The sequence below is a fragment of the Primulina huaijiensis genome, chromosome 1 (genome assembly GCF_012295235.1).
Source record: "Primulina huaijiensis isolate GDHJ02 chromosome 1, ASM1229523v2, whole genome shotgun sequence".
Lineage (NCBI taxonomy): Eukaryota > Viridiplantae > Streptophyta > Magnoliopsida > Lamiales > Gesneriaceae > Primulina > Primulina huaijiensis.
In genome coordinates this window covers 4,758,324-4,777,006 of record NC_133306.1, presented here as the reverse complement: position 1 = coordinate 4,777,006, position 18,683 = coordinate 4,758,324, and the positions used below count along the sequence as shown (strand labels likewise).

Sequence of the window (18,683 nt, the reverse complement as noted above, 5' to 3'; positions counted from 1 at the left end):
ACCATTTTAGTCATTTAAATTGAGATATTTTGGGTTTTAGTCTTACAACTTAACAATGTTTGTTTTTCATCCAGTAACTTGATTTTTTTTCGCCTGGACCTACTAAATCAACCAAATATTGTTTATTTGATATCAATATTCTCATACGGACTCATATACCGACAGACGACAATAAAGCCTACACTATAAACATTAATATATATCTAAGCAAAAATAAAGAAAAACAATAATTTTTCCCTCGTCTTTTAAAATATTTCGTTTTTTCTGGCTTTTCCTATCTCTTTTGTTTTTATTTAGATTTATTTTAATGTATGTGATACATGTTTATTCTCGCTACAGAAGTTATGTAGCAGAGTATCAGTGTAAAATAAACAATATTCGATTAGTTTAATGGTTTTTTACAGGAAAAAATGACCAAATCTAAAATAAAATCCAAGTTACTCAATAAAAAACAACAAATTAAATGATTAAAGCTCAAAAACATCAACTTAAAGATTAACATTACAATTTTCTTTCAACGTCATAATGGTCTAACCATGAAAATTAATTATAATTTCACCAAAATTATAATACCATTAATCTTACTAGTGATATTACCAATAGTTAATTGTCAAACACGTGAAAATTGTCATTTAATATAATTTCAATTTTAATCTTATCAATCAAATCAAATATGTTATAATTATCGGTAGTATTCGAACTCATATCAAATTATTTTAATTACCAAAATACGATATGACTTACCTACATACAATTATATCGAAAAAAAATCCAAAAGAAGTCGTGTTGGACCGAGCTCGCCCTTGCCGCTTTACCAAAAGCTATAGTTGTTGGTAATGGTGCAATCAAATCTTTTAAATCGCACAAGCAGCTCAAGCAACACGGTTCGACCGCTCTACCAAGCAGGGACAATTATTGCACCCAACAATCTCCCTCTCAATAATTGCACGCCTTGCAATCAATGGGAATCGAACCCGTGACCTTGACTCTGATACCAATTTTTGGACCGAGCGATTGCCGTTTTACCAAAAGCCAATAATTATCCCTGCTTGGTAGAGCGGTCGAACTGTGGTGCTTGAGCTGCTGTGCGGTTTAAAAGATTTGAGTTGCACCATTACCACCAGCTATAGCTTTTGGTAAAACGACAAGCGTTCGATCCAACAAGTTGTTCTTAGAATATATATGCAAAATCTGGGGTGTCGAATATTGTCGTATTATAAAAGTAGTTGAAGACTATTGATTTTGGGTGAAATATATGTTTGATATAATAAACTGAATCGATTCGTGAGCTTTTCGAATCGACCCGAAAAATATTTAATTCGTATTCGAGCATATCAAATTTGAGCCAAACTCGAATATGTTCGAAATTTTTTCAGCCGAATTCAAGCCCAATTTATTTTGTTTGATATTTCAATCCCCTCACGAGCCTTAATGTTTTATTGATATAATATGATTATATATTAAATAAATATTTTTCGAGCATTTCGAGTACTTCTTATAGTTCGAATAGTTCACGAACATACAAAAAAAACTTATATTGATAATATGAAGAAGGACCTCGTTATAATTTAATATCGAGTCTGATATATTGTCACAAATTTGATATATTTGTATCAGATAAAATACAAGTCATCAACTATGTTGATACATTTCCCACAAATCAATTATCATATGATTATATATTTATTTGTAATTTGTAATTACGCTACACATTATGATTATATATTTATTTGTAATTTGTAATTACGCTACACATTATAATGTAATATATTATAAATATTTCTTGTATAAATTTTCGAATTACTTCAAAAAGAATTTAATAATTTGCTCTCTTTGTAATAGTATGGAAATATAAATTACACACGAATTGCTTTGGATAATTTATTTATTTTTTGAAGAAAATAAGCACCTAATTTTTTGTTGCGTATGGGTAGAAATGGATGCATCAATGATAATCAGGTAAAAAGTTGTTTACCAATAAAATGTCCATCATGTAATTTTAATTACTTTTCTCAAGTTGACATTCATAATTATCAATGGATTTAATATTCTGCACTCGTCATAAAATTAATTGAATAAATAATCCTAATAAATAATTGATAAAAAATGAGTACGAAGATTAAAAAAAAAAAAAAAAGACTGAAGAAATCATCAATCGACTTCTACAAAATTTCCAGACAAAAGCTTTCTCCATAATTTTTTTAGTTTTGATTTGAGATTCAATGTTGTTAGTTCTTAGTTTTAATGTTCTTTTCGATTCAAGTGACTTAGATTTCCAATTTGTTTTGTATATTATCAGTTCTATTTATAATCCTTGAACTTAATTTTATAATTCTTCTAGTAAAAAAATGTTTAATTACGTTCGTTGTGACATAATTAATTTCATTTAATTTCCGAATTTGATTTTCTTCGTTTCTTTGTTTGAATTTCTAGTTTAATAGCATCCAAAACCAATGGAATTATAAATAACGATCGAGTCGAGATTCACGTAGTTGGATTCTAGCAGTCAGATTTGAAAGTTAGCACGATTTCATGTCTGGCACGCTACACAATTTTCATGTGACAGTTTTGGCACGCCCAGTAGGACCAAGGATGCCTCCACAGCTTACAAATACTGAGAAACATGAAAGGATTCCCTGGTCACAAAGGAAGGATCATAGTTTACAAGGAGAAGAGACTGATTCTGGTGGAGGATCAGTCAAGAAACTCGTACACAAGTTCGAGTATAAGGCTGTGAAAGAAGGGGTTGCACATTCTTTAGTAAAAAAGTTCTAGCGAGTCTCGTGATGTCAATGAAGATAGGTATATACAGTGAACTCAAATAGATAATTAATGCCTTGGTTGATGTCTTTGCCACCACCATGGGGGAATCCATTAAATATATGAAGGAGTAGAGGCCATCAAAAGATGAAAACAAACCTTATTAGTCTGAAAGCAACCATCCAATGGATCAGGGCCAAGGATCGAAAAGTTCTCGAGTAGGCAATGTTCGCGGCTTGGTTGCATCGTCTGTTTTTTTCCAATGAAAGGAATAAGTACACTCCATCATACCGAATGGAATAGTAGATATCACCAAAAAGTCAAAATGGGTCACTTAATGGAGGAAAAGAGCCAGTGATGCAAACATATAAGGTTATCAATCAATGTTCACAGTCAAGAGTTGATTATGATCTTACCTGTCGAGAAGTGTCTACAAGGCATGCAATAGAGCATGCTCTGGTTGCACAATTTACCCTGTATTTCCTTGGATCAGCACAATCATTTAGTGAATTAAAAATAGAGAAGTGTGTGGACGAGGATCATTTTTCCCCGGTCGCAACTATGAATGTGAACTCTATTGATTTGAAAGTTTAGATTGAATAAAAAAAAAAAAAAGAGGAATATGGCTGGGAAGAAATATGTAGAACCAAAAAAGTGAAATATTGGGTACTCCATAATATGATTTTCGAAGACAAAGACAAAAGAGGTGAATGTTTCAAGATGAAAGATCATCGTTATAATAGGAAAAATGCACTTGACATATGAGAAAATGTAAAGTACAATAGGAGATTCATGCCCAAAAGACCGGTGAACCAGTAATTTGGATGAACATTGTCTTTTAGGTTGAAAAAAGACAGAGAGATGAAGGACCATTGGTCTCTTAAAACAACTACTCGGAAAAGATAACTTACAAATTCTCAAAGAAATGAGGTGATAAGGCATCAGTTTGTTATTCCATCAAGGTCAGTACCTAGCGAATAGCGGAAACGCATGGAACATCCTAAATTTTCGTAGCCTCTCAGCCGAACATGAAAAGAAGATGTTATTGAGAGAATTAGCTGGTGAACATATGAAAAAGTGGAGAAATCACAAAAAAGTAAAAAGATGTGTGGGAGAAAAGCCATTGAAAATACAATTGAGGATGATGTAGACTTAATATTAAAAAAAGAGGTTTGTGAAGTTCACTGAATTATTTTTATCATATGACAAATTGTGATTTTTTTGGATTATGTCATTGAATCAATTTTATGGCCTCGCGAGAGTAGAAACAAAGTTGGGAAGATTGTATATGTAAATGAGTTGTCTATTGTGTCTTTATATGACCAAGCGTTTGCCACTTTATCAAAAAATATAACTGGTGGTAATAGTGCAACTCAAATCTTTTAAACCGCACAACAGCTCAAATGTCATGGTTCGATCGCTCTACCCAGCAGGGACAATTATTGCATCTTAAAAATCTTTCTCCCAATAATTACACTTCTTGCAATCAATAGGAATCGAACTCATGACTTTGGCTCTGATACCAATTGTAGGACCAAGCGCTTGCCGTTTTACCAAAAGTTATAGTTGGTGGTAACATTGCAACTCAAATCTTTTAAACCACACAACAACCCAAGTGACATGGTTAATCGCTCTACATAACAGAGACAATTATTGTATTTCAACGGTCACATAGGCCAATGATTTTGCCAATCATTGAAGAGATAAATGATTAAATATACCGAGTACGAGGATATAACAATCTCCACGTTAGTAGTCATATTGCAGCAACTGATAAATGAAACTCAAGGTCAAGAGTTGTAGGATATTTATGGTGCGAAGATGATTCATGAATGAGAGTTAGATGATAAAGAAGAATGAACAAAATTAGAATATTAGAGTTGTCAATGTGTTTAAGGTATTTGAACTCGGGATGTATTTGTTGAAAAATTATTTAAAAATGTGTTAAATATTTGTGTTGAAAATGTGAATGTTGAATGTTGAAAATTAGGTAAAATTAGGTGTTGAATATTGAAAATTAGTGTGTGATGATGTAGGTAATGATGTATTTTATTTTTGGATTATTTGTAAAAATTTTCTATAAATAGATCTCTCATTTGTGAAGAAAATCACAATTGAGTTGAGAGAAAAATATTATAAAGTGTGTAGTGTGATAATTTTGAGAGTTTGAGATTTTTACTTTTTTACCGTAAATTTTTACTTTTTCACAACACGTTATCAGCACGAAGCTCTAAAAGTCCTCCATATTTTTCCAAGCTCCGAACAGAAGAAAAAGGTAACAAAAGTAATAATATTTATTTTACTGTTATTTATTTATTGTTTATATATGTAATATATAATATAATGTTATTGTTAGAAATAATAAAAATAATTTTTTCAAAAACTTGTTATAAATCCTGGGAGGATGTTAAGACGACATCCCACACTCCCGGTAAGGGATACGACAAGTATAAAAGCCTATAAGGTTTTTTAAACAAAATAACTTATGACACCTAATTATAATAATGTGATATGATATACATAATTATTTAAATATGACTAATATTATATACACCATATTATTACCATAAAATTATACAAATACATACATTTATTTTCTTATACACCAACGGTAATAAACGGTAACAAAACGGCTAGTTTTTGCTCTATAAATACAATCTCACAAATACATTCAATCACTCCAACTTTCTCTTCTTCTCTAAAAATTATTCTTCATCAAATTTTCGAAGAAAAAAAGAAGATGGCTTTCACGAGGTTATTTTTAATTATTTTGGTTATCATACTCACCAGTCTTGTATTTATCGGAGAATATCCTCCTCGTGTGTTTTCTTTATTTTTACGAATACTTGTACTTGTTGTTTATCCATTACTTTGTATTGCAATATTCATTAACTAATAAAATGCATCGTAATTTTTAGTACCACCATGGCAAACTTGGCAAAGCTCGAATTCATCGCTCTTGATATTACTGGGAAAAACTATATGCCATGGACTCTTGATGTAGAAATGCATCTTGAGTCATTGGGTCTAAGCGAGACCATTAAAGAAAATGGTATATCTTCATCACAAGAAAAAGCAAAAGCTATAATATTTTTACGACGACACCTTGATGAAGGTTTAAAATGTGAATATCTCATCGAAAAAGATCCCATGGCTCTGTGGAAAGGATTAAAAGAGAGATTTGAACATATAAGGGAAGTTATACTTCCGACCGCCCGTGATGAATGGAATATGTTAAGATTCCAAGACTTTAAAAAAGTCAGTGATTACAATTCAGCGATGTATAGAATAATCTCGCAGTTAAAATTTTGTGGACATGAGGTTACAGAATCGGAAATGCTTGAAAAAACATTTTCCACGTTTCACGCATCAAATATAACACTACAGCAACAATATAGAGTGCGTGGATTTGCGAGATATTCTGAACTCATCGCCTGTCTTCTTGTGGCGGAAAAGAACAACGAGCTATTAATGAGAAATCATCAGTCCCGACCCACTGGATCAACAGCATTTCCAGAAGTAAATGCTGTAAGTAAAAATGAATTTAAACCTGGAAACCAAAATCAAATTCAAAGACAAAGTTTTGGTCGAGGTCGAGGTCGAGGTCGAGGTCGTGGACGTGGACGTGGACGAGGAAGTGGTCGTGGTCGTGGACGCGGCCGTGGTTTTGAAAATAATCGAGATAGTTATTTCTATAACTCATCTCAAAATAACGTCCCAAACCATCCACAGAAAAGGCATCAAGAAAACATGAGTGTTAATGAAAATCACTCGAAAAGATTTGAAAGTTCTTGTTTCAGATGCGGTACTCCAGGACATTGGTCTCGTATTTGTCGAGCCCCTGAGCATCTTTGCAAACTTTATAAAGAATCGATAAAGGGGAAAGAAAAGGAGACCAACTTCACTGAGCGAAGTGACCGTTTGAGTGATTCAACTCATTTTGATGCTGCTGATTTTATGAATGATTTCTCTGGAAATGATCAATATGTTGGTGGGATAGAAATGAACAATATTGATGCTGCAGATTTTCTCAATGATTTCTCTGAAAATGAACAATATAGTGGTAGAATATAAATGTACAATAATTTATTTTTCATGTATTTATATGATAATGTTTTATTGTACAATTATGATATGTGTTATATTTAAATATGTATTGTCATTAATTTTTTTTCATTGCATATTTTTTGAAGTTCAAATATGGAAAATGCTATGAGCAAAGCTGAAGTTTGCATACCCGATAGTGGTACAACGCACACTATCCTCCGAGATAAAAGATATTTCTTGGAACTAAAACCAACAAAAACAACGGTGAATACAATATCAGGTCCTGTAGACTTGATTAAAGGATGTGGTAAAGCACAATTTTTGTTACCTAATGGTACAAAATTTTTGATCAATGATGCTTTATATTCACCACAATCGAAAAGAAATTTGTTGAGTTTTAATGATATATATTCCCATGGGTATGATACTCAAACAATGAATGAAGGGAATGAGAAATATATGTGTCTTACCACATATAAATCAGGAAAGAAATATGTGATTGAAAAACTACCAATGCTCCCTACTGGATTGCATTATACACATATACGTCCCATTGAATCAAACATGGTAATTGATAATTCTTCAATATTAACCAATTGGCATGATCGATTAGGACATCCTGGTTCAACAATGATGCGAAGAATTATAGAAAATACACATGGTCATCCATTGAAAGACCAGAAGATCTTTCAGAATAATAAGTTTCAATGTAAAGCATGTTCTCTTGGAAAACTTATTATAAGACCATCACCAGCCAAAATCCAAACTGAATCACCAATGTTTCTTGAACGTATTCAGGGTGATATTTGTGGACCAATCCATCCACCATGTGGACCATTCAGATACTTTATGGTATTGATTGATGCCTCCAGCAGATGGTCACATGTATGTTTATTGTCAACTCGAAATGTTGCATTTGCAAGATTACTTGCTCAAATAATAAAATTGAGGAATCAATTTCCCGATTATACAATCAAGAAAATTAGACTTGATAATGCTGGTGAATTTACTTCCCAGACTTTCAATGATTATTGTATGTCTATGGGAATCATTGTTGAGCATCCTGTTGCTCATGTACATACTCAAAATGGATTGGCTGAATCATTGATTAAACGTCTGCAAATGATTGCTAGACCAATGATTATGAAAACAAAGCTCCCTATTTCTATATGGGGACATGCAATTTTACATGCTGCTTCATTAATTCGCATCAGACCAAGTGCATATCATAAATACTCCCCATTGCAGCTTGCATTTGGTAAAGAACCAGACATTTCTCATCTGAGAATTTTTGGATGTATGGTGTATGTGCCTATTGCACCACCTCAACGAAAGAAAATGGGACCTCAAAGAAAGATTGGAATTTATATTGGTTATGATAGTCCATCGATCATTCGATATCTTGAACCACAGACAGGCGACGTGTTCACAGCACGTTTTGCTGATTGTCATTTTAATGAGGAAATCTTCCCAATGTTAGGGGGAGAACAGAAACATACCGAAAAAGAAATTACATGGTATGTATCATCATTGTTACATCTGGATCCAAGAACAAAACAATGTGAAAAAGATGTACAGCAAATTGTGCACTTGCAAAGAATAGCAAATCAAATACCAGATGCATTTGCAGACACAAAAGGGGTAACTAAATCATATATACATGCTGCAAATGCCCCTGCTCGAATTGAAATTCCGAAGAAACAAATTGAAGATAGTCATGATGTCATTAAACGCCTGAAGCGTGGAAGGCCAGTTGGTTCCAAGGATAAAAATCCTCGAAAAAGAAAATTCATAGAGAAACACAATGATCACAAAATAGAGAATGATGTTCCTGAAGAAACACATAATGATCACAAAATAGAGAATGATGTTCCTGAAGAAACACATGATGATGAAAATGTTTTGTCAGAACCACAAACTGACGAGAATCATGAAATCTCTATCAATTATATTAATACTGGAAAAATATGGAACCGAAAAGATATAGAAGAAATTGATGATATATTTTCTTATAATGTGGCAATCGACATCATAAATGATAATGAAGATCATGAACCAAAATCTTTTGGTGAATGTAAAAATCGGCAGGATTGGATAAAATGGAAAGATGCCATCCAGGTTGAATTGGATTCGCTAAATAAACGTAATGTTTTTGGACCTATAGTCCTTACACCTGAAGGTGTAAAACCTGTTGGATACAAATGGGTTTTTATTCGAAAGCGAAATGAGAAAAATGAAATAGTAAGATATAAAGCTCGACTTGTTGCACAAGGTTTTTCTCAAAGGCCTGGAATTGATTATGAAGAAACGTATTCTCCTGTGATGGATGCAATTACGTTTCGGTATTTGATTAGCTTGGCAGTATCTGAAAATTTAGAAATGCGTCTTATGGATGTTGTTACAGCCTACTTATATGGATCACTTGATAGTAATATATATATGAAAATCCCTGAAGGATTTAAGATGCCTGAAGCACAAAGTTCAAAACCCAGAGAATGTTATTCTGTGAAATTACTAAGATCATTATATGGGTTGAAGCAATCCGGCAGAATGTGGTATAATAGGCTAAGTGATCACTTGATGAAAAAGGGATATGTAAATAATTCAATATGCCCTTGTGTTTTCATTAAGAAAACAACATCCGGATGCGTAATTATTGCTGTATATGTTGATGATTTAAACATCATTGGAACAAATAAGGAAATTCAAGAAGTTGTGTCATACTTGAAAGAAGAATTTGAAATGAAGGATCTTGGAAAAACCAAGTATTGTCTGGGTTTACAAATTGAACAAAAAGAATGTGGAATATTTGTTCACCAGACAAATTATACAGAAAAGATCCTTAAACGTTTTAATATGGACAAATCAAATCCTTTAAGTACTCCAATGGTTGTTAGATCATTAAACATAGAAAAGGATCCATTCCGTCCATGTGAAGATGATGAAGATATTCTTGGTCCAGAAGTACCATATCTAAGTGCTATCGGTGCCCTTATGTATCTTACAAATTGTACAAGGCCTGATATATCTTTTGCCGTAAATTTATTGGCAAGATTTAGCACATATCCAACAAAGAGACATTGGAACGGAATTAAACATATATTCCGTTATCTACGAGGAACGACAGACTTGGGACTTTTGTATTCAAAAGATGCTAATCCAAGTATAATTGGTTATGCCGATGCTGGATACTTATCTGATCCACACAAAGCACGTTCTCAAACTGGATATGTATTTACTCGTGGAGGCACTGCAATTTCTTGGCGTTCACAGAAACAAACACTTGTAACAACTTCATCAAATCATGCCGAGATTATTGCACTACATGAAGCAAGCCGTGAATGTGTGTGGTTAAAATCAATGACTCAACATATCCAAATCTCATGCGGATTATCATTCGACGAGAAGCCTGTGATACTATATGAAGATAATGCTGCATGTGTTGCTCAAATGAAAGAAGGATACATAAAAAGCGACAGAACTAAACATATTCCTCCTAAGTTCTTCGCATTCACCAAGGAGCTTGAGAAGAATAAATGTATTGATGTTCGTCACATTCAATCAAGTGAAAACTCATCAGATCTCTTCACAAAGGCACTTCCTACGACAATATTCAGAAAGCACATATATAATATTGGGATGCGCAATCTACGAAATTTGTGAAGAATTGTTCGTGTCAACATGAGGGGGAGTTTACGTGACTGCACTCTTTTTCCCTTACTATGGTTTTTATCCCAATGGGTTTTTCCTAGTAAGGTTTTTAACGAGGCAGTATAAAAACACGTAATGTATACAATCATTATGATCATCATCACAAGGGGGAGTGTTGAAAAATTATTTAAAAATGTGTTAAATATTTGTGTTGAAAATGTGAATGTTGAATGTTGAAAATTAGGTAAAATTAGGTGTTGAATATTGAAAATTAGTGTGTGATGATGTAGGTAATGATGTATTTTATTTTTGGATTATTTGTAAAAATTTTCTATAAATAGATCTCTCATTTGTGAAGAAAATCACAATTGAGTTGAGAGAAAAATATTATAAAGTGTGTAGTGTGATAATTTTGAGAGTTTGAGATTTTTACTTTTTTACCGTAAATTTTTACTTTTTCACAACAGTATTCATATTTTAATTTGATGTGCTATTTATGCTAGGGAGATGTTAAGCTTTATTTTCCTCCTCATCGAATCTTTCATCTTATGAATTTTGAGTCTAGACTTGTAAATTAAATTGCGCTACTACAATAAGATTGAAATATAAATATAATAAAATTGGCCCACTTGTCAAATTAGCTATGAGACGCATTTGTTGGAACCACAAACCCAAACAACTATAGCTCATTGGGTTAAATGTTCATTAGGTTCATTTGGTAGGTTGGTGAAGTTGGCCGGCCCTATGCATATGTTGAGGAAGTTGAGACTGATCTTGGGAGATGAACCGAACCAGCTTAAAGAATTTGGAACGAACACGATGATCAAGAGAGAAAAATGTGTCTACACAAATAATCAACGACTTCTACAAACTTTATAGAAAAACGTTTTCATGACTGTGATGTAGTGATATAAATCTTTTTCAATACGAAAAAAATATTGAATTCGAATCTACCTTAAAACAAAATCACATAAATCTTTCAATGAAAAAGAATATTAAAGATGATGAATATATATTTATACTATATACACAAATAATAAGCTTCATTCATGGTTCCTGAATATGAAATTTTTTCCAATTCTAGCATATTCTAATAATGATTAAATGAATTTATTGTTTTTTTTTTGGGTTCTAAAACAAAGCTATAGTAAAAGTTTCAAACGTTATATCAATACAATTACATTTTATATAAAACACTAATATATTTAAAATTAAACTATTATTTTATAGACATAGTTTGGTACACATGATAGGATAAACATGTGATATATAATATAAAGATAAGTTAATGATAAATAAGATGTAGGATATTGTATTTAATGTTTGATATGATTTTAATAAAAATGATTAAATTTATATATTAGATGGTAATGATAAAATTAACCTTATCATAATAAATTTTATAATTTCAAAATTGTTGATTGAGTTAATATTTCTTATCTGTTAATGCATCGACAGTGCTTGTATGATTTATTTATTTTTACCTAATTTTATATATTATATAATATGATAATTGAGCCATTGATTTTGTGAGTCAAATCAAATATCAATTTTTAAAGTTAATCGAGTAATAGTAATAATTTTATTGAGATTTATAAAAATCATTTATATAATTATCTCGAGTTCATTTATATAATTATCATATTATATAATATATATATATATATATTTATTTATTTGATGGAGCGGTGAAATAAGAGAACGATAAGGTTTAAGATTTTTATATATTGAGGGCAATTAAGTCATCTGTGGTGTTTTTATCATTAAATTAAAATTATTCCATCTCATAAAAAAGATATTTTATCTTTGTATAAATTATTTATCACAGACACATAATATTATAATGAATTTTCTAAAAAGATACCAAACGTTTGATAATAAGAATTATTTATCAATCATGTACCAAACTATACAATTTTAATTAAATGTTGACGTATGGATTGGTAAAAAAATAGTGGGGAGAAATAAAGACGGCAACTACCCAGACGGTTGGTCTGAACGAGGCAGGACAGAGATATCTGAACCGAAGTACATTATCAATTCTTGAAGCAAACGGCGACATCTCGTCGGCTCACGGATTCCATTGCTTTAGATCTCTGCTTTCCTTCTCCATTTCATCGCCGATTCTTTCTTATATATTCCCTTTTTTCTGTACAAGTTATTATATTATACAGTGTGCGAGTATTCCGTGCTCTGCACTTCAGTGTTGCGCAGCCGTTCAATTGATGAGGATTGTCGTGTAGATTGGATCCATCGATTGATTGGGTTTTGGATTTTTTCTGGGTTTCGTGCAGAAATGGTTGTGGATTCCGGACCTCTGACTCCTGGACAGGTTCGGTTCTGAAGTGCATAATTTTTTTCACGGTTTGTTGTCTTTCGGGTATTACGTTCGATTAAGTGTTCTTGCATCGGCGGTGTGGGGACTGTGACTTTGAGTTACGCAACGTTTTGTTGATGTTTATCTGATTTGTCAATGCAAGTCCTGTGTTGATCTTAAGCTAAACTGAAATTATCGGGCGCTTTTGTTTTGAATTTCTGCTACCTGAGTCGTAAAGCTGTTACGTGCGTGAATGAGAGTTTTCTTGTATTCATATTATGACAATAGTATGGACGGTTGCTTTGATTTGAGATTATTTGAATTGCTTCCTTTACTTTATCGCGGCTGGACTAATTGGACAGTAATTGGGTTGTCAAATTGTATCTCGTTTTTAGTGTATCTGATTGTCCAATTTCATTCTTCTAGATTATGTCATTGTGTTATATAAAAGATTCGATTTTTTCCTGCTTTTATGCCATGTCCATTCCTAATATGTGGTAAATTCACCAATGTTGTTGATTGGAGATATTCTGACTTGATCGATGTTGAACATATCATTGGCTAAGAAAATTAAACAAATTAGATCTAGTGGAAATGGCATCATTATTTATGGTGGAAACACTATCGGAAAGTAATAAACTTGATTGGTCGTGGATTCAATCATATGGGGGGAAAGAGTTATGGCCATTAAACTTGTTAAACTTTCACTTTAATGATATATAAATTGATTGGTTTACTTGTTCTTGCTAGTTGATGCTGAATATCATGTGTTACTGTTTCGTTAAGCTAAACTGCATACGCATTGAACTTGTCCTCGTTGTGTCCCAGGTGTCATTTTTCCTTGGAGTTGTTCCAATCATTATCGGGTGGATTTACGCGGAGTGGTTAGAGTATACAAAGTTATCGACCCCTTCAAAAGTGTAAGCAAGTTTTCCGTTTTTCGAGATATTTAAAATTTAAATATTATAAGATGGAAAAATTGGGACATTAAGGTTATACTTATCAAAAGCTCTTATGTTTTACAGAAATTACAAGAGGAGAACAAAATTCAGTATCTTGTTCTCAATATCTACTTATGATATGATTGCTTTTCTGAAACAGTCATTCAGATAGTAACCTGGTTGGATTGGAAAGTGAAGCAATCAAAGATGATGATCGTGCTGTGCTGTTGGAAGGCGGTCTCACAAAATCATCATCCACAAAGTCGTCCAGTTCATCCATTAAATCAAACTTAATCAGGTCTGTCCTTGTTGGACTGGACCTATGTTAATGGTGTCTTTGATTGGGTTTTATCCATCAAATTAATGAAAGCTCTTCTTTATCCAGATTTTTTACAATGGATAGCTCATTTTTAGTTGAAAATCGACTGCTTCTGAGGGCAATGTGAGTTGTTTGTAACTATTGGTTCACTTGTATTTAGTTCTTTCATTTACCCTTATCTTTTAATATTATGCAGGGCTGAATTAGGTGGAATTTTGTTCTATTTCTACATATGTGATCGCACAAGCATTTTTGCGGATTCAACTAAGGTTCTTTTTTCTTCGATTGTTTGGGCTCTCAGAATTCAAGTTGCTTTGATGAGTCGATACTGTAAATTATATTTTTAAGCCTATAGGTACCAAAAAGACAAGTAGTAATATATCTTATATTTGACAATCAGCATTTGGTATGTCATTATTTGTGGTGAAGAATGATATGAAAAGCTGTATCCTTCTTGCTTTTAGTTGCAAGTAAATTTAAAAAATTTACACATACGTGTTGGCACTAGGGGTTTAAAAAAAACTTTATAGTTTTAGAACCTAAATGTTCGAGTATGTAATTTATTATTAAATTTAGGGTACATGGTGGTTCAATCAATATACTTAGAAAATTGGAAAATTGATTTCTTGGGCTTGAGTACTCAAACCTTGAGCTTGACTCGAAAGAGTACTTGAGCTGCTCGAACTTGACTCATTTGATCAAAACCAAGCTCAAGCCAATAGTTGATTCAGATGCTCGTGAGCAGGTCAGCTCGGTTACAGCCCTAGTTGGTACTCCTTTACCTTTTATATGTTAACTGTAAAATACACTGTATGATCATGGAAAGGCGTTTATTGAAGTCCTCAAGCTTTTATTTTTGCTGCTGCATTTCGGTATACTGCTCAATATCATTTAGAGCCCATTTGTTTTGATTTATTTTGTTCAATTAATAAACCATTTTGACGTATGACATATGTGGTCATATACATATCACCTCACAAAGTTCAACAATCGCTGCTATTTTTTCAAGTTTCATCATTAAGTCCATAATTAGCCATAACAGCTTGTAGAGGTCTGAAATTTAAACTGGGCATGTGTCTCTTTGATTCACCCATTATGTTTATATTTCCCTTCTAAAGATTTTTTTGATCGGTACATCACTGCTTGATTTGTTTCTTTTTGTTGTTGGACAGAGCTACAGTCGCGATCTATTCCTCTTTCTGTATGTTCTTCTTATTATAGCTTCAACAATGACTTCTCTCAAGAAACATCACGACAAGTCTGCATTTTCTGGGAAATCAGTACTTTATCTTAATCGCCATCAGACTGAAGAGTGGAAAGGATGGATGCAGGCAAGCAGTTTATTGACCATTTTCTATCTGATGTTCTTTCCAGGGGTTGAAAACTCAGATTCTTTATATTATTAGTCTCTTATTTTCCTATCTTTCATCAGAAGACACTGGATGTCTTATCTGCATATTGATATAGATGTGTCACACTCTCTTCTTTGTCTGTGCAGTTTCTGACTCTTTTGCCTCTTCTCATGTCTCCTATAGGTCCTGTTTTTGATGTATCATTACTTTGCTGCAACGGAGATCTACAATGCTATCCGTATCTTTATTGCTGCATATGTATGGATGACTGGTTTTGGAAACTTCTCCTATTACTATATCAGAAAAGATTTTAGTCTTGCTCGATTTGCTCAGGTGACATTATAGTTTATGTTACCTTCATCATTCTTCTTGTTATTTCTTAATCCTGAAGCATGTCGGGACTTCTCTTTTCAGAGGTTTTATATTTTGATGTGTATTTGAGTTGGATTTTGTTCTCTATGCAGATGATGTGGAGGCTAAACTTTTTTGTGGCATTTTGTTGTATAGTTCTTAACAACGACTATTCACTTTATTATATCTGCCCAATGCATACCCTCTTTACTCTTATGGTGTATGGAGCCCTTGGTATCGGTCACAACTATAATGAGATAAGATTGGTGATGGCTCTGAAATTATTTATGTGTTTTGTTGTGGTTATCTTGGTATGGGAAATTCCAGGGGTTTTTGACCTTTTGTGGAGTCCTTTCACGTTCTTGTTAGGTGCGCGGACATCCATGACTTTATCATACTGAATTTGTTTATTTCTATCTAAATAGCTGATTTCTTTATAATCTCGGTGGCAGGATATAATGACCCTGCAAAACCGGATCTTCCAAAACTTCATGAGTGGCATTTCAGATCTGGCCTTGATCGTTATATATGGATAGTTGGAATGATCTATGCATACCTTCACCCAAATGTAATGCATACATATTGAGTTTTGCAGTGTCATCTCTTCTCGTGACCTTCAAGTTTCAAATGATGTCTCTTACAGGTTGAAAAGTTGATGGAGAAACTGGAGGAGACTGAGACAAAACGGAGATTCACAATCAAGGCATTTATTGTTACAGCTGCCTTGATTGTAAGCGTTTGATTTGTTCAGATTTTGTATTTATTTTTCGCTGGATTGTTATTTGATTTTTTTGTATCATCTGACTTTTAGGTTGGCTATTTATGGTTTGAATGCATCTACAAGTTGGACAAAATTTCGTACAATAGGCTCCATCCTTACACATCATGGATACCCATAACGTGTGTACCGGTTTCATTTTTCATATAAATGTATTGTTTTTTTTATATGAATTTATCATAATATTAGTGTTGCAGTTTATTTCTATTGCGAATGAGATTATCCTTGATACTGAAAAAGAAACTATGTATCTCAAGTAATAGAACTTTGCATGTGGGCCTGTGGCAAGTGCTGACCTGTGACGGTTTTCTTCTAAGGTCTCTTTTTTTTCGCTTCTTGTTTCCAGCGTCTACATTTGTTTGCGGAATTTCAGTCAGCAGCTTCGGAATTTTTCTTTGACCCTCTTTGCGTAAGTTTTATTTATTTTTCTATTTTTAAATCCCATAATCAAAACCTTCACAACGTCATTTGGGGCTATATAATTTTCTTTTTTATTATAAACATTATTTTTGTTGCCAGGTGGCTCGGCAAAGTAACATTGGAAACTTACATATCTCAGTTCCACATATGGCTGAGGTGCGTGGGACAAATTCTTTCCTTGTTAATGTTTCTTGGGCAATCTTTAAAGAAATGTGTCGTATAATCTTTCATCAAAAGTGAATTAGCGAATCACTTTTTGTTTATATTGTGTAACTTTGAGTCTGTGTGATCCTTTCTTCCTACACGAAAGTGCCATTAAATCTTAATAACTGTGAATTATGATGTTCACTGGTTTCCTTTTAACACGCTTGCAGGTCAAATATGCCTAATGGACAGCCCAAATGGCTGCTCTGTTTTATTCCAGATTATCCATTACTTAACTTCATGCTTACAACTGCTATATACATCTTGGTGAGTGAATCTTTCTTGGCTGGATTTCAATTTTTGAAGTAATGTCGTGGTCAAATATTTCTCGCCTTTTATACGTGAACATCGATTTGTTTGCTGCTGCAGATATCATATCGGATTTTTGAACTGACCAACACACTAAAATCAGCCTTCGTACCCACAAGAGACAATCAGAGACTGTTTCACAATTTTATTGCCACAGCTATCATATCCGTGTGTTTATATTGCGCATCCATCATTCTTCTTCTCATCCCTCTTCGATGAGTGAGTTCTCTTTCCATTCTCTGGTAAATTATAGCAAACTGTTTATTACTAGCTATAAAAGTTCAGATTAGTTATTCTCCAGTGACCCTTCTACATTTGTCAATCGATGAACAATTGGTGTAAATTTTTTTTTTTAAAAAAATTTAATTCGCGTTTTACTCTCCTTCTTTTCCATGCATAGGTGATAGGCCTCTGGATAGAAAATTTATTTGTGGACGTCAAAATGTAACATTCTTGGACAGAAAAAGACTCGTCTCGTCGAGATCAACGTTTCGGCCAATCTTGTCGGAATTTATGATCCAGTTTTGGTTTGCTACTTCAAGGAGAGGGGTGAAAAAGGGCAACATTTGTAAAGAATCTGTATTCCCACTGTTATATTCATTTATTTCTTTCCTCTCTCATTCATGAAGGTTCAAACCGTAGACCCGAATAGTTTGTGATTAAGGTTTGTGTAACGACAACGATGAATTTTATATTCTTAATTCATTGCAAATTAATTTTTTTTAAATTTCTTCTGACTCAATCATATAACTTCTAATTAATTGGAAAATGATATAAGATTGAATAATAGAGACCAATAATTAAGCGTCGCATGCTGCTTTGGGGCCGACAAATCGAATGCTCTTTCTTTCCCAATTTTTAATTGTTTGGATGCAAAAATTGCTTTTTAAAAAGGTAATAATCCATTGTTTTTGGAATTATGTTTCTCTATGAAAGAGGGAAAAAGTATTTCTATCCGAATCCTTCTTCATTTTCCTATCTATTGTTAATAAAATCAGACCCAACAAATCAGAAAAGCCTAGCAAATATCACATCTTGAAATGAGAAAGCCACAGGTTTCACAGTCCAGCTGAGATGAGGTCTCAAATTCGAGATTCTAATTTGTAATTTATCATTATCAAATGTATTCGATTGTTTAAATAAATTTATGTTTGGTGAATTTCAAATTCGACAGTATGTAAATGTAGTAAAGATAATTGTAATGAATTTGAAATGCATCAATATAAGCGTCTTT

General features: G+C 32.9%; 1 protein-coding gene across 5 annotated transcripts; it reads left to right on the top strand.

Annotated features, from left to right (window-relative positions):
- The first annotated feature begins 12,425 nt into the window (after positions 1 to 12,425).
- LOC140979095 (protein REDUCED WALL ACETYLATION 1-like) lies at positions 12,426 to 18,169 on the top strand. Of its 5 annotated transcripts, XM_073444450.1 has the most exons (17): positions 12,426 to 12,486; positions 12,617 to 12,790; positions 13,604 to 13,695; positions 13,877 to 14,014; positions 14,102 to 14,158; positions 14,232 to 14,304; positions 15,208 to 15,366; positions 15,571 to 15,720; positions 15,852 to 16,107; positions 16,191 to 16,306; positions 16,382 to 16,468; positions 16,550 to 16,638; positions 16,863 to 16,925; positions 17,036 to 17,092; positions 17,311 to 17,407; positions 17,510 to 17,668; positions 17,857 to 18,168. In XM_073444450.1, the coding sequence occupies exons 2-16, from the start codon at positions 12,755 to 12,757 to the stop codon at positions 17,666 to 17,668; spliced, it is 1,629 nt and encodes a 542-aa protein (XP_073300551.1). In that variant the 5' UTR covers positions 12,426 to 12,486; positions 12,617 to 12,754; the 3' UTR covers positions 17,857 to 18,168. The 5 variants fall into 5 exon arrangements, with proteins under 5 accessions (XP_073300551.1, XP_073300565.1, XP_073300560.1 ...); XM_073444464.1 differs by having other exon boundaries at positions 12,432 to 12,790; positions 17,911 to 18,169; XM_073444459.1 differs by having other exon boundaries at positions 12,432 to 12,790; positions 17,850 to 18,169.
- Positions 18,170 to 18,683: the final 514 nt, after the last annotated feature.